Consider the following 13,769-nt stretch of genomic DNA (forward strand, 5'->3'; position numbering starts at 1 on the left):
TCTGAAAAACAGTGATTCGAAGGTAAAATTTAATTAATACGAACCAGTCTGTTTGATGTCACTGAAGCTGTTATTATCGGCGAGGAGGTAGTAATACCAAAAATTTGGTCCAAAGGATCCCTCCATGGGAATCCAGGCGGAGCTGTGACTTGACCCCCTGCTTGATTGTTCAGGAGATTCTCAAACGATGGTACAGAAGGTGATGGTCCTTCATTTGCAGCAGTCTAAAGAAAATAATATACATAGATATGTATATAATTTAGAAATTCAAAATTATTATTTCACGAATAATAGTAAACTTTGGTTTGCAGATTTTAAATATTTTACAAACAAATCAAAACTACCCAAAGAATAATATTTCGATAAAATATGCAAGATGAAGAGAAGAAGCCGTTGAATTCCTCTTATTCCTTTAACTTACAGCTACTGAATTTATATTCACACTGAGAACGCGCGGGTTAGAGGTGGAAGCCCCATCGGTCCAATAATTGACGAACTTGTCCTGAAACATTCGACGTTGCTCTTTTTTTTCGCTGCAGAGATATGTTGCAGCGCTGAAAGAATCAGCCGCAGCATCGTTGTAAATCATGTTCTGTCTCTCTTGCTTTCTTACCTGTCCAATGTACACGGAGCTGCGTTGACCTCCGGCCTCCTTCGTCCTGGTGGCCTCGTCCCTCTCTCGATCCTGGACGATACGACCGCCCTGCGAATCGGTCGGCGGTCGACCGGTACTTACTATCGGCGTCACCGACGCTGTCCTCATTTGCGTATTCAGCAGGGCATTGCTCTAAACAATGCGAAACCATACCCTTCGTTCTTTAAACCTTTCAAAACAAACTTACATCTCAAAAACGATACATGAGAAACTTCTAATAGCGAAACTTCGATCGATCGTTCTGATTTCATAAATAGGAAAAATTGTAATCATAGCAGAACTTCATATCTTTTTTTTTTTTTTTTTGTCGAAGGTGAAGAAATCCGTATGATAAAAGTGCAGTGGTTCTCCTCCGCTTACCTAGTAACGCGATAATAATAAATAAGAAACGATCGATTAATATTTCGCTATATTGTACGGGCCTCGGTAAGTAATCGGTGGGAATGAACGATGAATGAAAATGAAATATTTTTCAAATCCTGTTCCGAAGAGTTTATCGAATACCATAAAATTATTAATTTCTTTCTTCATTTTTCTCATTTTTTGTTTCCCTACTATACCATATTTCGCATAGAAAGTTTAAATTTCAAATATTACAATTTTCTGAACTGAAGTAATCGACAATGTAAAGTGCACCTTCAACTTTACTAAACATAAAGTGCGTTTCAAAGTGCGCGGTGCATAAAAATAACAAACATGCGACATATATAAATAATTATTCACAAATTTACAGTGAAATTATATACAACTCCCCATTATACAAATTAAAAAGTTTTATGTGAGATAAAAAAACATGTTGAAGTAGGCATTGGATAAATTCTTTTTACAACGATACCGAATCGAAAGAACGAATTAAAACAACGTGAAGTAAGAAATGTAAAGAATTGAAAAGAGAAATAATAGATATAATTAATCCACGCGAAATTGGAAAATTAGTACTACCAAAGAATCTACTTTAACAAAACCAAAGCGTTAAACAAAAAGCAAGTGTTCTGTGCCATTGTTATCATAAAAATTACGACATTATAAGTAACGAAAAAAACTGTCATAAAAAATTTACATACACACGTGTATATGAATACAATGAATACAAGACATAAAGAACGAAGAAAAGATGTATATAAATGAAACATAAAATAAATCAACAAATCGAATCTCAAATATTTACAGAAAACCCGAAATATCTAAACAATTACGAATATTTACATCCTGATCCATACACCCAAACGTTGTCAGACTTTTCCAAAAACAAATTTCACCCTTTTACACTTTATGCAACAATGACACAATAATTTTTGAAGCAGAGGCAAAAGTAACACGCGAAATGAGAAAGAGACGACTGGTTCACTTGGAGTAAACCGTATATTCGCACGAGTTCGAGCGATGCACGCACGGCTAACGATCGATGATGATGAACAGGTGGAATAAGAGATACCATTTCGTTGATGCTCGGGACACTAGCAGGGGTACCAAGTGGTCCCGTATTATCGGGTCCACCTCCATTGGGGCCGACGATCGCGTTACCAGTAAGGCCAAGATCAACGATGCTGGGACTTTGGACGTTTCTCATTGGTTCAGCGACAGGTCTATCGTTACTATTGTACACCGGGCCTCGATATTGATTGTAAGTGCCTTGGTTAGCCTGGTTATAATACGGTCTGGGTGGTGGCCTGTTAGTGGTAGTGGAAGTGCTAAGTGAGAACACAACCTCGACCGGGTTCCTAGGTGGATCCGGTATTATCGTTCCATTCGGGTATTTTCGAACCAGCCTGCCGTCCGGGAAGATACCGAATATCACGTACGGGCTGTCCACGTTTCTAGCATCGATCAGGTTGTCCTCTGGCCGCTTTCTCACGATCGTTTTGTTCGGGTAGATTCCATACACTAGGTAGTCTCGTAGAGGAGCTCTGGTAGTCGAGCTTAGGCTGAAACGTGGGGCAGGTGTCAATCTGCTGCCGCCGAAGCGACCTAAATAAGGCGTCGTGGAACTCTGAGAAGCTGGCCTAGGTGGAAGGCTAGTAGCTGTCGGCACGGTCGTTCCAGGGGTAGCTTGCATGGACACGGTTGTTGCTTCCGCAGAAGCAGAAGTTGTATTCGTGGAGTCGTTCGTAGTACCTCCTGACATTGTGGTCGTACTTTCCGACGAAGCAGCTGTCGTCGATGTTCCAACTTCGGTAGACACGAGATTCTCTTCTATATTGACCGTAGTAGTTTCCGTCACAGGGGTGACGGTGACGACGTCCATTCTCGTCGTTTGAGGTGTCGATGTCCCCCCGTCAGGAATGCGTCCTGTACTCGTCGACGTCGCTGTCTCAGTCGTGATCGTCGTCGTCGTCGTTTCGACCGAAGATGAAGTGGTTGTAATGAGGGGAACGTCGGGATACGATGAAGTGGGAAATTCTGAGGACGTTGATGAGACGATCGAAGTATCTGGGATCGTAGGAGTTGTGATCTCGGTCGTTTGGCGGATTCCCGAACCTGCCGTCGCTTGGGCGGTTGCTGATGTCGTATCCTGGAAACGGGCAACAATAGTTGGAGATTTGTTTTCAAGATTTGGGGTCGTTTGGGGGACGTTTTCGCTGGGTGCATTAGTAGTAGTTTCCATGACGGGAATTGTAGTCGATGTTAGCGAGAATTGGTTAGTAGTGACTCCCATATCGTCAATAGTGTTAAAATCCTGCTGCGAAGTGGTTGTCATCGATGACGGGGTGGGTTCGGGGGTTTCGTTATCAGCGCTTTCGGTGATCAAAGATGCCAACTGAGTCGTGGATTCTGTTGTTTGGTTAGTTTCCACTTCTACCTCATTTACACGTTCAACCAATTCTACGGCAGATGCCAATGTGGTTTGTTCGAAGGATATTGATGGTGTCATAGTGATCGTATTTACAGAGGAAGGGGTAGTTTCGGGAGCTACGGTAGTTATTTCAGGTTGAGTAGTAGTGCTAATGTCTGTCATAAGCCGTGATGTTACGGTTGTGAGACTGGTTAATGGTACGGTGACTCCTGTAGGTTCAGTGACACTTTCTGTAACCTGTTCGGAAACTATTTGAGGGTTGGTCGCCGTGATCAAATTAGACGAAAACAAATCGAACGTGTCAGTGGTTAGCTCGAAATTCATGGCGAATGTGGTTGTCGTTTCTGAACTTTGTGTGCTGGTGGTTGTCTGTGTCTGAGTCGTGGTATTGAGGCCAATGTCAGCATCGAACGATCCGCTAAGCGACAGAGTGACTCGTGGCTCAATTTCTGTCTTAAACAAGGGGGTCGTCGATTCTATGATCTCGGCAAGGGGTCTTAACGCTACTGATGTGGTTTCGGTCTGTACGCTCTCTACTTCGTCATCGGGCATGTTACTTCGAGGGGTTGTTGTCAGTGTATCTGTCAGATTTTCAGAAGATACGATTGTAGTAAAGTCTACCTCATTCTGTGAGGGATCAACCGGAATAGTAGAAGACTCTACATTTTCTGACATGGTATTTAAGGAAAAAGACGATGTCTCTGCAACTTGGGTAGTGCTAAGTTCGTCGTTGGACAAGCTCGGTCGGTATATCTCGTTTTCCATTAAGTTATCTAATCTAGATGTGACGTTTGAATTTTGCCCGGCTATTTCTTCCTGATTATCGTTTATCTCATGCGAAAAGAGTGTTTTGGCAATGGACATCAACTCTGTTAGTAAAGTGTCGTCGGTGGAAGTGATCGTCGACACAGTAGTTACATCAACACTTAACGGGGAAGTCGAAGAATCATTTGAATCGCCTACAGTGGTCGAATCTGTGTTCGATACTGTCTGAAAGTCTTGTGTGATTGTTGTAGATGTTATTGTTGCTGGTGTTGTGGTTGTTATTGCATTTATTTCATCCTGCGTGTTGACTTCCTGAGTAAATACCATTGTGGGTGACGAAGCAGCAATTGAACCTGCGCTTTGGGTAATTACTTCTTCGATCGTTCTTAAACTCGATTGCTCCGTTGTAACCGATGACGGGGTAGTTGTTCCCGATTCTCCTTGAGTGATCGTCGTTTCATCCCTCAATTGCGACAGGGACTCCAAACTACGATTACTACTCGAATTTCGTATCACGTTCGATGTTTCCGTCGTGGGAGATAACATCGTCGTCGAATCTTGACTCGGTACCGTAGTCGTAGACATAGTTGCTTGCAATCGAAACAGGATATCTTGCGCGAGATCTATCAGCCTGGTTCGAATAGTGGACGTGGGTATCGCCGTAGTTGTCTCTATATCGATCATATTACTCGAATCTGCTTCGGTCGTTAGAGCATCAGTCGAGCTAATATCGGCTGTCTGAGTAGCAGTGGTATCAGACAGCGGTATGGTATTAGTCTCGGGATTTTCAAACGTTGTCGCTGTGTTGGTGACAGTTGTTGAAAAGGTAGTCGTCTCTATCGTATTCTGCAAAGGGTCTATTCTTGACGTAATATCGATATTGCCAGTCGTGCTCTGCGTTGTCGTACTAACAGTGGTGGAACTTGTATCACCTTCGAACTCGGTACTACTACCTTCGGATGTAGAACTAATAGTCGTAAAAGCATCCGTGGTAGAACTCACGGGTTCCTGATTGGTCGAACTGTTATCTGCCGACATGGAAGTCTGAACATCTTCCGCACCTTCGACGTTCATCGTCGTTGCATCTGTAGACCGCAGAAACGACTCTGTGCTAGTTGACTCGGTGACAGACATGGAATCGACGTTGGTGGAAGTTTGTTCCGTAGTGAAGGATGAATCTCTACCGATGGAAACTCGTTCGGTATTGGAAACCGATTCTGTACTGGTGAAAAGTTGTTCGGTACTGGAGGGCGATTCTGTGTTGGTGGAGGCTTGCTCGGTACTAGAGGACGATTCTGTGCTTGTGAAAACTGGTTCGGTCGTTGAAGGGGTTTCAGGGGCTCCTGTGGTAACCGCGGGGATGGAGTTGTCCGGATCCTCGGGTAATCTCGGGGTCTGTGTGCTGTCCTGAATAGTGTTCGCGGTGGTGTCTGATGTCTGTGGGCTGATAGTTGCTACAGTGGGGCTTGTGGTGTCATTGTTAGCGTTATCGCCGATATCGTTAACAGCGGTGGCGTTAAAGTCTACCTGGGAAACACTACCAGCTTGTTGTTTTTGTAGCTGTGCAATCGCGTTTCCCTGTAACTGTTCGTTCCTGATGCTGGCCGACTCCAATGCCTGATAAAGGGTCAAGAATCTCGGCTCGCCAGGACTTGAGACATCGATTGGTGGGGCCGAACCGGAGTTCTAGAAACAGAAATTACGTGCGTGCATGGGGTGCTATACATTAAATTCGGTGCCGAATCGGAATTGGTGACTTCCTTTTATGTACAGTTTCTACGTTGCGTCAATCGGTGTATTTACAATGGAACAAGGGATCTAAAGTACGCGTTGTTCGTTCAATAAGATCGACAGTTGAAAGATAAATCGATGTAAAACGAGGGATTATGAAAGTACACCGGTCATTTCGCAGATTAATTGATCTCATAATTGAGTGAGCATACACCATCTCTTGGTAGAAATACGAACTAGCCAAGGAAGAGGAGAAACCGAGGTTGCTTTAATGCATCAAGAAAACACAGCTGTTAGCAAAGGAACGGTGAGCTAGAAACTCGTTCTCCGAGCGAAGGATCGTTTATACGGGCAATAGAGACTGGTTGCCCGCTCACTTTGATTTTTTCCTTTTTATCATAGCTATTAATCCTCTCTCACAGAGGTCTCCAGTGATATGTCTTTAACAACAGTATCTTCGAACAACATTGAAACGTGATTTCATTTAACGGAGATTTTAAATATTTTTAGAAATTGCTAAGACCTGATAAAGAACGGGTTAAGGATAACAACGATCAAACCGATTCAAAAATAACATATATCATACGATATTTGTAGATGTCAATTGACAAATGTATTAAGCAATATGAAACTAATTTGAAACCTGAATTCGGACAACTTGTTACAGAAAACCGAGATCGAGGCTGCATGAAGGAGAAGTGAATTCGTGACCTTAAGTCGCGTATCCTTATTCTCATTCATAATGATTTTGATCCACCCACATGTCCTAAATACCATCCATGTTGAGACACTTTTAATACAAACACATGACGCAGCGTTCATTTACTTTCACTCGTTAACGCTTCGAACGCTGTGAAACGCGGATCACGAAAATTTGCCTATGTAATCGGAATGCGCTCGTATTAGAAAGTCAAGTCCCGTTACGTCGAATTTCAACAAAATGTTGCTTCGTTGAGAGTATAGTCACGTTACGTCTATTCAATTTTCATAAGTTCGTGGATATCATCGTGAGAGTATTCATCGAAGTCAGAATCGAGCAAACCGACTTACATCGTAGTCAGTACAGTGATATTCTTTCATTACGATTTTCTGGATTTATAGTTTAGAGATCAATAGAAAAGTGTACTTTTGAACTGGCTATTGCTTCTCAATTATGGCATTTCTCTATCTACCTTTAATAATTCTGATAGTAATTTTGACATGATTCGAAAGAATAATTTATGGACGCGATTAAATAAGAACGAACAACTGCATGTCGCGTGCGATCCAAAAACCAAAATATTTATTATCAAAGATATATATATATGTGTGTGTGTGTGTGTGTATAATCTTGTATAACACAATATATGCATTATGGTGTAAATAAAACAACGTAAGTACCTGTACATATTAGTAAATGCAAACCCATGATAACAATTAGCATGAATCACAAAACTAAAAATAAACGTTAATCACATAAATGGTTATGTACTTTTTATTCGTTTTCTTGTGTTACTTATAATCTTTTTTTTATAATTTAACCATAGAAAAGGTTGCGTCTTCTAAACGAGAATTGTTCACACTATTGAAACTTATTGTGCGATACTCGTATCTATGTCGACGATATAAAATTGTACTAGCTGTATGGAATGGATAAAAAGAGATAAAAAGAAACGACTTTTAACATTATAGATAATATTTTAAAGAAAGCTCGGCAAGTATGATAATCCTTTGCGAACGATGAATCGTTATAATATTAATGAAAAGAAAAGATGATTAATAATTATTAGTAACGCGTCTGACTAAGTACAATCCGAATGATTAAATCAACGCAGTTTATTCGTATCGATGTCATTAGAATCGAGACTTCCAGACGGAGTTGTGATGACACCAATGTGATCGGTCCACGATGGTGATGCGACTGCTCCGATCTTCTCGGCTACCTTCGTGGTGAAAACCTTTTAAGCACAGAAAAAACGACCACACTGACTCACTGTTAACCACCTATAACTTTCTTCTTCTGCCACGTAATCTTACCTCGGTAATCATCGTCACGATCCATTTCTTTCACATATATACGACCTTCCATAATTTTTTAACGCTACTTTATAGTTTTCATTTATCGAGAACGAACATAATATTCTTAAATTTTCTCAATAATATCCAATAAACTTATTGTGAAAATTAAGAAATTTGCGGTGCAATGAGATATGATGAGACTAAAGAGTATCTTGCTCGAAGAAGTTAGAAAATGAATTTGAAGAATGTAGGAAAGTTTAACATGTTTATAACGTTTAATCTTTTGTGAATACTTCCTGAATGTTGTCGATATCTTTTTAAACATTTAATATCTTAACGATCTTACCTCTACGGGTGTAATTGGTGTAGTCGACGAACTAGTAATCGATGGCACGGTGGGCTGATAAATATTATTTTGTTTTCTAACGAATAATTCCGCTCCTTTGTATCTCGCACTAAAGCGGGGTGGTTGTCCACTGGGGGTGACTCTGGGTGGTGAATTCTGTTCACAAACGACAGGATCGATTACTTCAAGTAAATAAACATTTTACCGACCTAACTGGAAATTCTTTTTTTAAATAAAATTTCGAATTATTAACAAAACGAAAGACGGTCAACATTTTATTTTTGTCAAATAATCAAGATTAATATTTACCACGTTGTTAACGTTACTGTAAGATCCGGAAAACACAGGCGTCTTGTTACCAAGGGAACTCAGCAGCGGTGCCACCGTGCTTCTCAGTTGCTCCAGCAGTGTACTGTTTCCGCTCAGAAACGTGCTTCTGGTCGGATTGAAGACATTCGAGTTACCGCTATCGCCGTTACTGCTGCCGGTAATTCCTGGCGTCTCTTGCGCCGTCTCGTTCGCGATCTTCAAGTTTACCTGTGGTCCCTGTGCTACCGATCGAGGAGATACCGTGGAGGTCTTTAAAGTGGCGTGGTATTTTGTCGACCTCGGTGTAATGGCGATTCCTACACCGTCGACCTTCGTACTGGATTCGGTTAAAGTCGTGGGAATTTCTGAATGTCTTCGATAGGTCGCGGTTCTAGGACGAAACTCGATCTTTCTCGTCTGTGCAGATAACCCCTCCGTTGTCGCCGATTTATCATCGATAGATTTTACCGAAGATTTTTTCTTCGAATATCTGCTGGTAGCTACGGGTAGTTTCGTGGTAAAGGTTGCTTGTTCATCCGTCGTCTTCTTCTCGAAGGATTTCTCATTGGTTCGTTTGCTGTAACGAGGTCTAAAAATGGGCTTGGTAGCGCTGGTAGCAAACTTCGATTTTTTTGTAATGTTCTCTTCCTGGGACGTTTGCGATTTGCTCTGTGTGGAGGAGTAGGATTTCTTAGGTGTCGACGTCGTGAAACTTTGGTCGATCGTTGCAGACTGCTCTCGTAATTTATGACGTGATTGATAGCTATAGGATTTCTTCGGTTTGATAGTAGTAACGGGATCGATAGTCTCGACGCGTTGAGTGGAGTAAAGCGAAACCTTCATGTTCTTGGTCGGCGTCGAATCTTCTTCCTTCGACTTCTTTCCTCCACGATCACTGGCTAAACGAACCCTCGTCGAGTCGATGGTTGTCGCCGATCCCTGTTCAGCGGATGTGATCATGGACGGGTTCGTGGTTAGCGCGTACGGTCTGGTCGTTTCCTCAGCAATGGCTCTCTCTTCGATCGAGATCGAAGTGACCATTCGCTCCGCAATGACCCGCCCCTTCTTTAAACTATACGGTCTGCCGGTGACCTTTGAAGAATCATCGTGAGCTTTCCTCGAACTAGGAAGTTTCAAGGTTTTCACGCTGACCTCTTCCTGAGTGCTTTCTACGGAAGTGGAAGGCCTGTTGCGTCCCGGTGCTGCGGCAGCGGGCTTAGAGTATTTGGCGACCTTGCTCGTCTCATCGACCACCGGCACGCCGGTTGGTTTCCGTTTGCTGAAAGAGGAGGCCGTGGTTGCGTCGAGATCATTCTCCTCGATGTTCAACTCTGGCTTCACTAACCTCCTAGCCAGCTCCAGTTTCATCCTCGATCTTTCAGCGAACAGAGCGGCTGACGATTTTTTCACCTGAAAGGGTCGTTCAAACAGCTCCGTTTTAAGATAGTGGAAAACCGCTGTCGAGACTGAAGCCGGCTCCGGAAGCTCGAGCGGGAACTCTGTTAGTGTACCACGGTCTCGACGAGCTTTCCATCGACAGGAGACGTTCTCAAGGTCGCTCGGAAAGCATACACTCGCAACAGGTCGGGAAACGAAGGACGGTACCGATTCGATTATGGGAAGACGACATAGCACGCGGCCGATATTTTCCTACATGAAGAATAGGAGCTTGAGGAAGCGTAGAAACGAGACGATCCAGGCCGCCATTTGACTCGTAACGAGCTCGAGCCACGATTTCACTGTACTGGACAACAACTGGAAAGTTTAATCAATGTTATCAGCACACGCGACTCGAGGATACATTTCATTGAGTGCGAAAGAAGGAGAGCGAAGTGTGAAAACGACCATTTTGTGAACGATCCATAGAGACGGTGACAAACGCGGTGACAAACTAATCGATGTACAAAATAACACAAGCCTGGCTCCAATGAAGCTTTTTCTTATTTCCATTAATCGTATGCTATAAAAATGAATGGTTAACTTCGTACTAATGTGAAACTATCTATCGTTCCAGTGAGGAAAAAAAAATCATGTATCATCTAACAATTATTCGAGGATGGTTCTTAAAAGCGCCGATCAAGCGATTAGCTGCGGTGAGGAGGTGATATAATTCAGTTTCCCGTACAGTCATGAAAGTTCTTCTGTGCTCTTTTTATACTGTAGTCTGGTTCGGTGTAAATTATAGCGATTGCAGAACAAAAGGAAACAAGTTTGTAGTTCATAGATCTTTCGTTACTTGTTTTATTCATGAATAATGACAATTTCGGGCATCGATCTTAGAAACATGGGTTTCTTTATCGACGACGTAAAATGAAATTATGCATGTTCGAGAAAATCAGTTAAATTAATCGATTTAATGAAATGAAATAATTTTTCGATATACTACTTATGGAGTTACTTTACATTCTGACCATCTATTATTGTTAATTTTGTTTGATATCTTTAAATACAGTTTTTACTTGAAGACAAAGGATTTTTACAACAAACTCAATTTCGATGTAATTACGAGACTGAAAGTCGTTCATTTGTTCATGGTTTTGAACAGAGGTAGAATGTATGATCCTACAGAATAAAAAATTTATTGACTCTGTAACAAATTGCGTTTCTCTTCTCTTATGTTTACTTTCTACCACGTTTAATTCTTTTTCTACCTTTCGTTCTAAAAAATTTACTGCTGAACCTCTGATATCATCGGAATTAAAGATAATAGAAAATGCCGAAAAAAAAATCCTTGAAAGTAAATCTAACAACTTCTGATTGTTTCGAAACCGATGATGCAATTAAGAAAATTATCATTTTATGTGAAAAACGTCATTCATGTAGATTTTACTTTATTATTCTAATGTGCTACCTACGAAATTTTCCCAATTTAAAAAATTTTTAAACCATTTATTCCTGTTTCCATTTATTATCATACGCGGTAAATATAAGAACAAATATAAACGACAAATGTAGCAACGATTTAAAGTGAAAGTCACGAAGTTAAGACATCGTGGGGTATATTGACGCTCGGCAAATACTTAAGATCATTTTCACAAGAACAAATTTTACTCTGCATTCACGATTCATTATTTTCACATAGAATAATTTCTTTTGGTTGCTTCATCCCTGTCATTAACCATTCCTCGTGTCTATAATGAACAAGAAATTTAGAAGTCTAAGCATCAATAAGATAGATATCTTGCATAGAAGACCTCTTCCAGTAGAAGACACAACTCCGAACTCTACCTATCAAAGTTACCTCGCTGGGAATAAATCAGGACGCGTTATGTTCAGGTAAGTCAAATAAACCTTCACTTTCTCCATCGAGAACCCAATACAAAAGCAACTGAACGAAAACCAAAAACCAGTTTATAAACTGCGTAATGCACGTGAGCCCTGAATAAGTCGGGCTCGATAAGTAAGCACATTTTCGCGATAAACGAAAGTAAAAATAGAAGTCCACTTTCGAAGAACGTTTCGATCAAAGTTTTATATTCATTTGGACCTTGAGAGAACTCCACGTCGAGGATTCGTCGTTCCTCGTGTTAAAGGATATCGTTCGATCCAGTCGCGTTTGGAGATGAACGATATCATCGAAGCAGTTGGTTACGATGATGTATCGCAAGATCTCAAAAGCATCTGATTTTACCAAAATCGTGGGGACGATGCAGATTTTTCACCAACCACCAGAGGAAAGCTTGTCTTTCAGTTGGCATTTCTTTCCCTTTGTTAATCGCGCATCATTGTCCAGTCTTAATTGGTCGTCAATGATGTTACAAGCAAACGATTACATAGTTCGTAGACTTTTACCTCACCAACAAATTAGTGTTGATTCCAAGGCGAAACTTTAGTACACATATTCGTACGTAAGTTGTTTTGAAGCTTTTTAAACATTGCGAAAATAGTGAAAGAAGAAGTATCTTAGACGATCACAGCATTTGCGAATATACAACAGAAGAATTATTTCTTAAACTATTAAGGATACAGTCGACATATAGATTTTTACTGTTCTTCGCAAAACACTTTTTAGCAAACAACCTTTCTTAGTTAGGTTTACGATAGTTTGAGAAATAATTATAAATCAATCGTACTACGTTTACACACATATGACGTTTTCCGAAACTGCAGCATTTTAAATAACAAAATAGTAGCTAAATAAAATTCACAATGGCCAAAGCAAAACAGAACGAAACAACGTATTTAAGAATTTTCAGATACTAATGACATCGACATAAATATAGACCAAGCACTTCTATCGGAAGATAATCGATAAAACAATAATTAAAAGCCGCTAACCGTTAGAAACGAGACGCATTAGAAACGTTTGCAGTCGGTTTCTCCTAAAAATGGAAGAGAAGCTCTACGAACGCATCGAGGAGATACATAAAGGATGGTGGATACATAGAGCACAAGCGATCACGTAATACAATGATTTATCTGTAGTCTTACGCGTCGCAATCCTGTGCCATTTATCAACGTTAAGGGATTCACGACTAAAGTTTCATCCGTCAAAACATTTGCTGAAGCTGCGGTTTCGAGGTCGTCAGGCTCGAACGCCATCGAGTTGTTCCTCGAGCGTCGACCATAGATATTCCTCTCTTGTTCCTACACGAATTGTTTTGACTTCAAAATGCAAATTACTGATTCCTTGACTATTACGATAGAAACAGTACTAGTGTCTATTTTATGAAGCCGTTGGAAAAAAATTCGCTAAAAGATAAGAACGGTAAAGTGGTAATTGTGTGGTTTGTTACGTGCATGCTGATTAAGTTGTTTAGTGTTAGAAAATGTATAATACATCGTCCCATTTCGTCGAAGTCACTTGTCGTTTTTTTAATTTTTTGTTTAGTCCTTCAGCGGTTGACTGTACCATTATTTTACAACAACGCAATAATATCAGTCAGTGTCAAGGATTACAACGTCTACGTATTAAGGTACTGTCGTAATGAAAGCTGTAGACTGTTGAACTAGAATAGAAGCATAGAAATGTATGTTACACTTTATTAATTAAAAAACAAGAGAGACTTTATTTAGATGCTGTAAGCTGATATGAAGGGCACTCTGAACTCTTACCTCCAATGGCGTTCTAGAGGTGGTTTTTGAGGCTGGTATTTTCGTGTTGGTATTCTTCTGAAATAATACTTTTCGATTAGAACACACCATATTCTTTCTAGAATTCTATCAATCAG

At 40.7% G+C, this 13,769-nt stretch overlaps 1 protein-coding gene across 7 annotated transcripts in view; it reads right to left on the bottom strand.

Annotated features, from left to right (window-relative positions):
• LOC117210991 (mucin-17-like) overlaps window positions 1–13,769 on the bottom strand; it is a 46,172-nt gene that overhangs the window by 5,905 nt on the left and 26,498 nt on the right. The window contains exons 5-14 of one of the 7 annotated variants that reach the window (XM_033454509.1): window positions 13,654–13,710; window positions 13,030–13,185; window positions 9,944–10,008; window positions 8,599–9,877; window positions 8,290–8,445; window positions 5,742–5,900; window positions 2,091–3,167; window positions 614–787; window positions 422–502; window positions 45–224 (exon numbers count right to left, since the gene is read on the bottom strand). In XM_033454509.1, coding sequence (XP_033310400.1) covers window positions 45–224; window positions 422–502; window positions 614–787; window positions 2,091–3,167; window positions 5,742–5,900; window positions 8,290–8,445; window positions 8,599–9,877; window positions 9,944–10,008; window positions 13,030–13,185; window positions 13,654–13,710 — 3,384 coding nt within the window. Of the gene's footprint in view, window positions 1–44; window positions 225–421; window positions 503–613; window positions 788–2,090; window positions 5,901–8,289; window positions 8,446–8,598; window positions 10,009–13,029; window positions 13,186–13,653; window positions 13,711–13,769 lie in introns of all 7 variants that reach the window. The other 6 variants (XM_033454508.1, XM_033454507.1, XM_033454513.1 and 3 more) reach the window with 6 other exon arrangements.

This window comes from Bombus bifarius, unplaced genomic scaffold, assembly GCF_011952205.1.
Source record: "Bombus bifarius isolate JDL3187 unplaced genomic scaffold, Bbif_JDL3187 scf7180000008214, whole genome shotgun sequence".
NCBI lineage: Eukaryota > Metazoa > Arthropoda > Insecta > Hymenoptera > Apidae > Bombus > Bombus bifarius.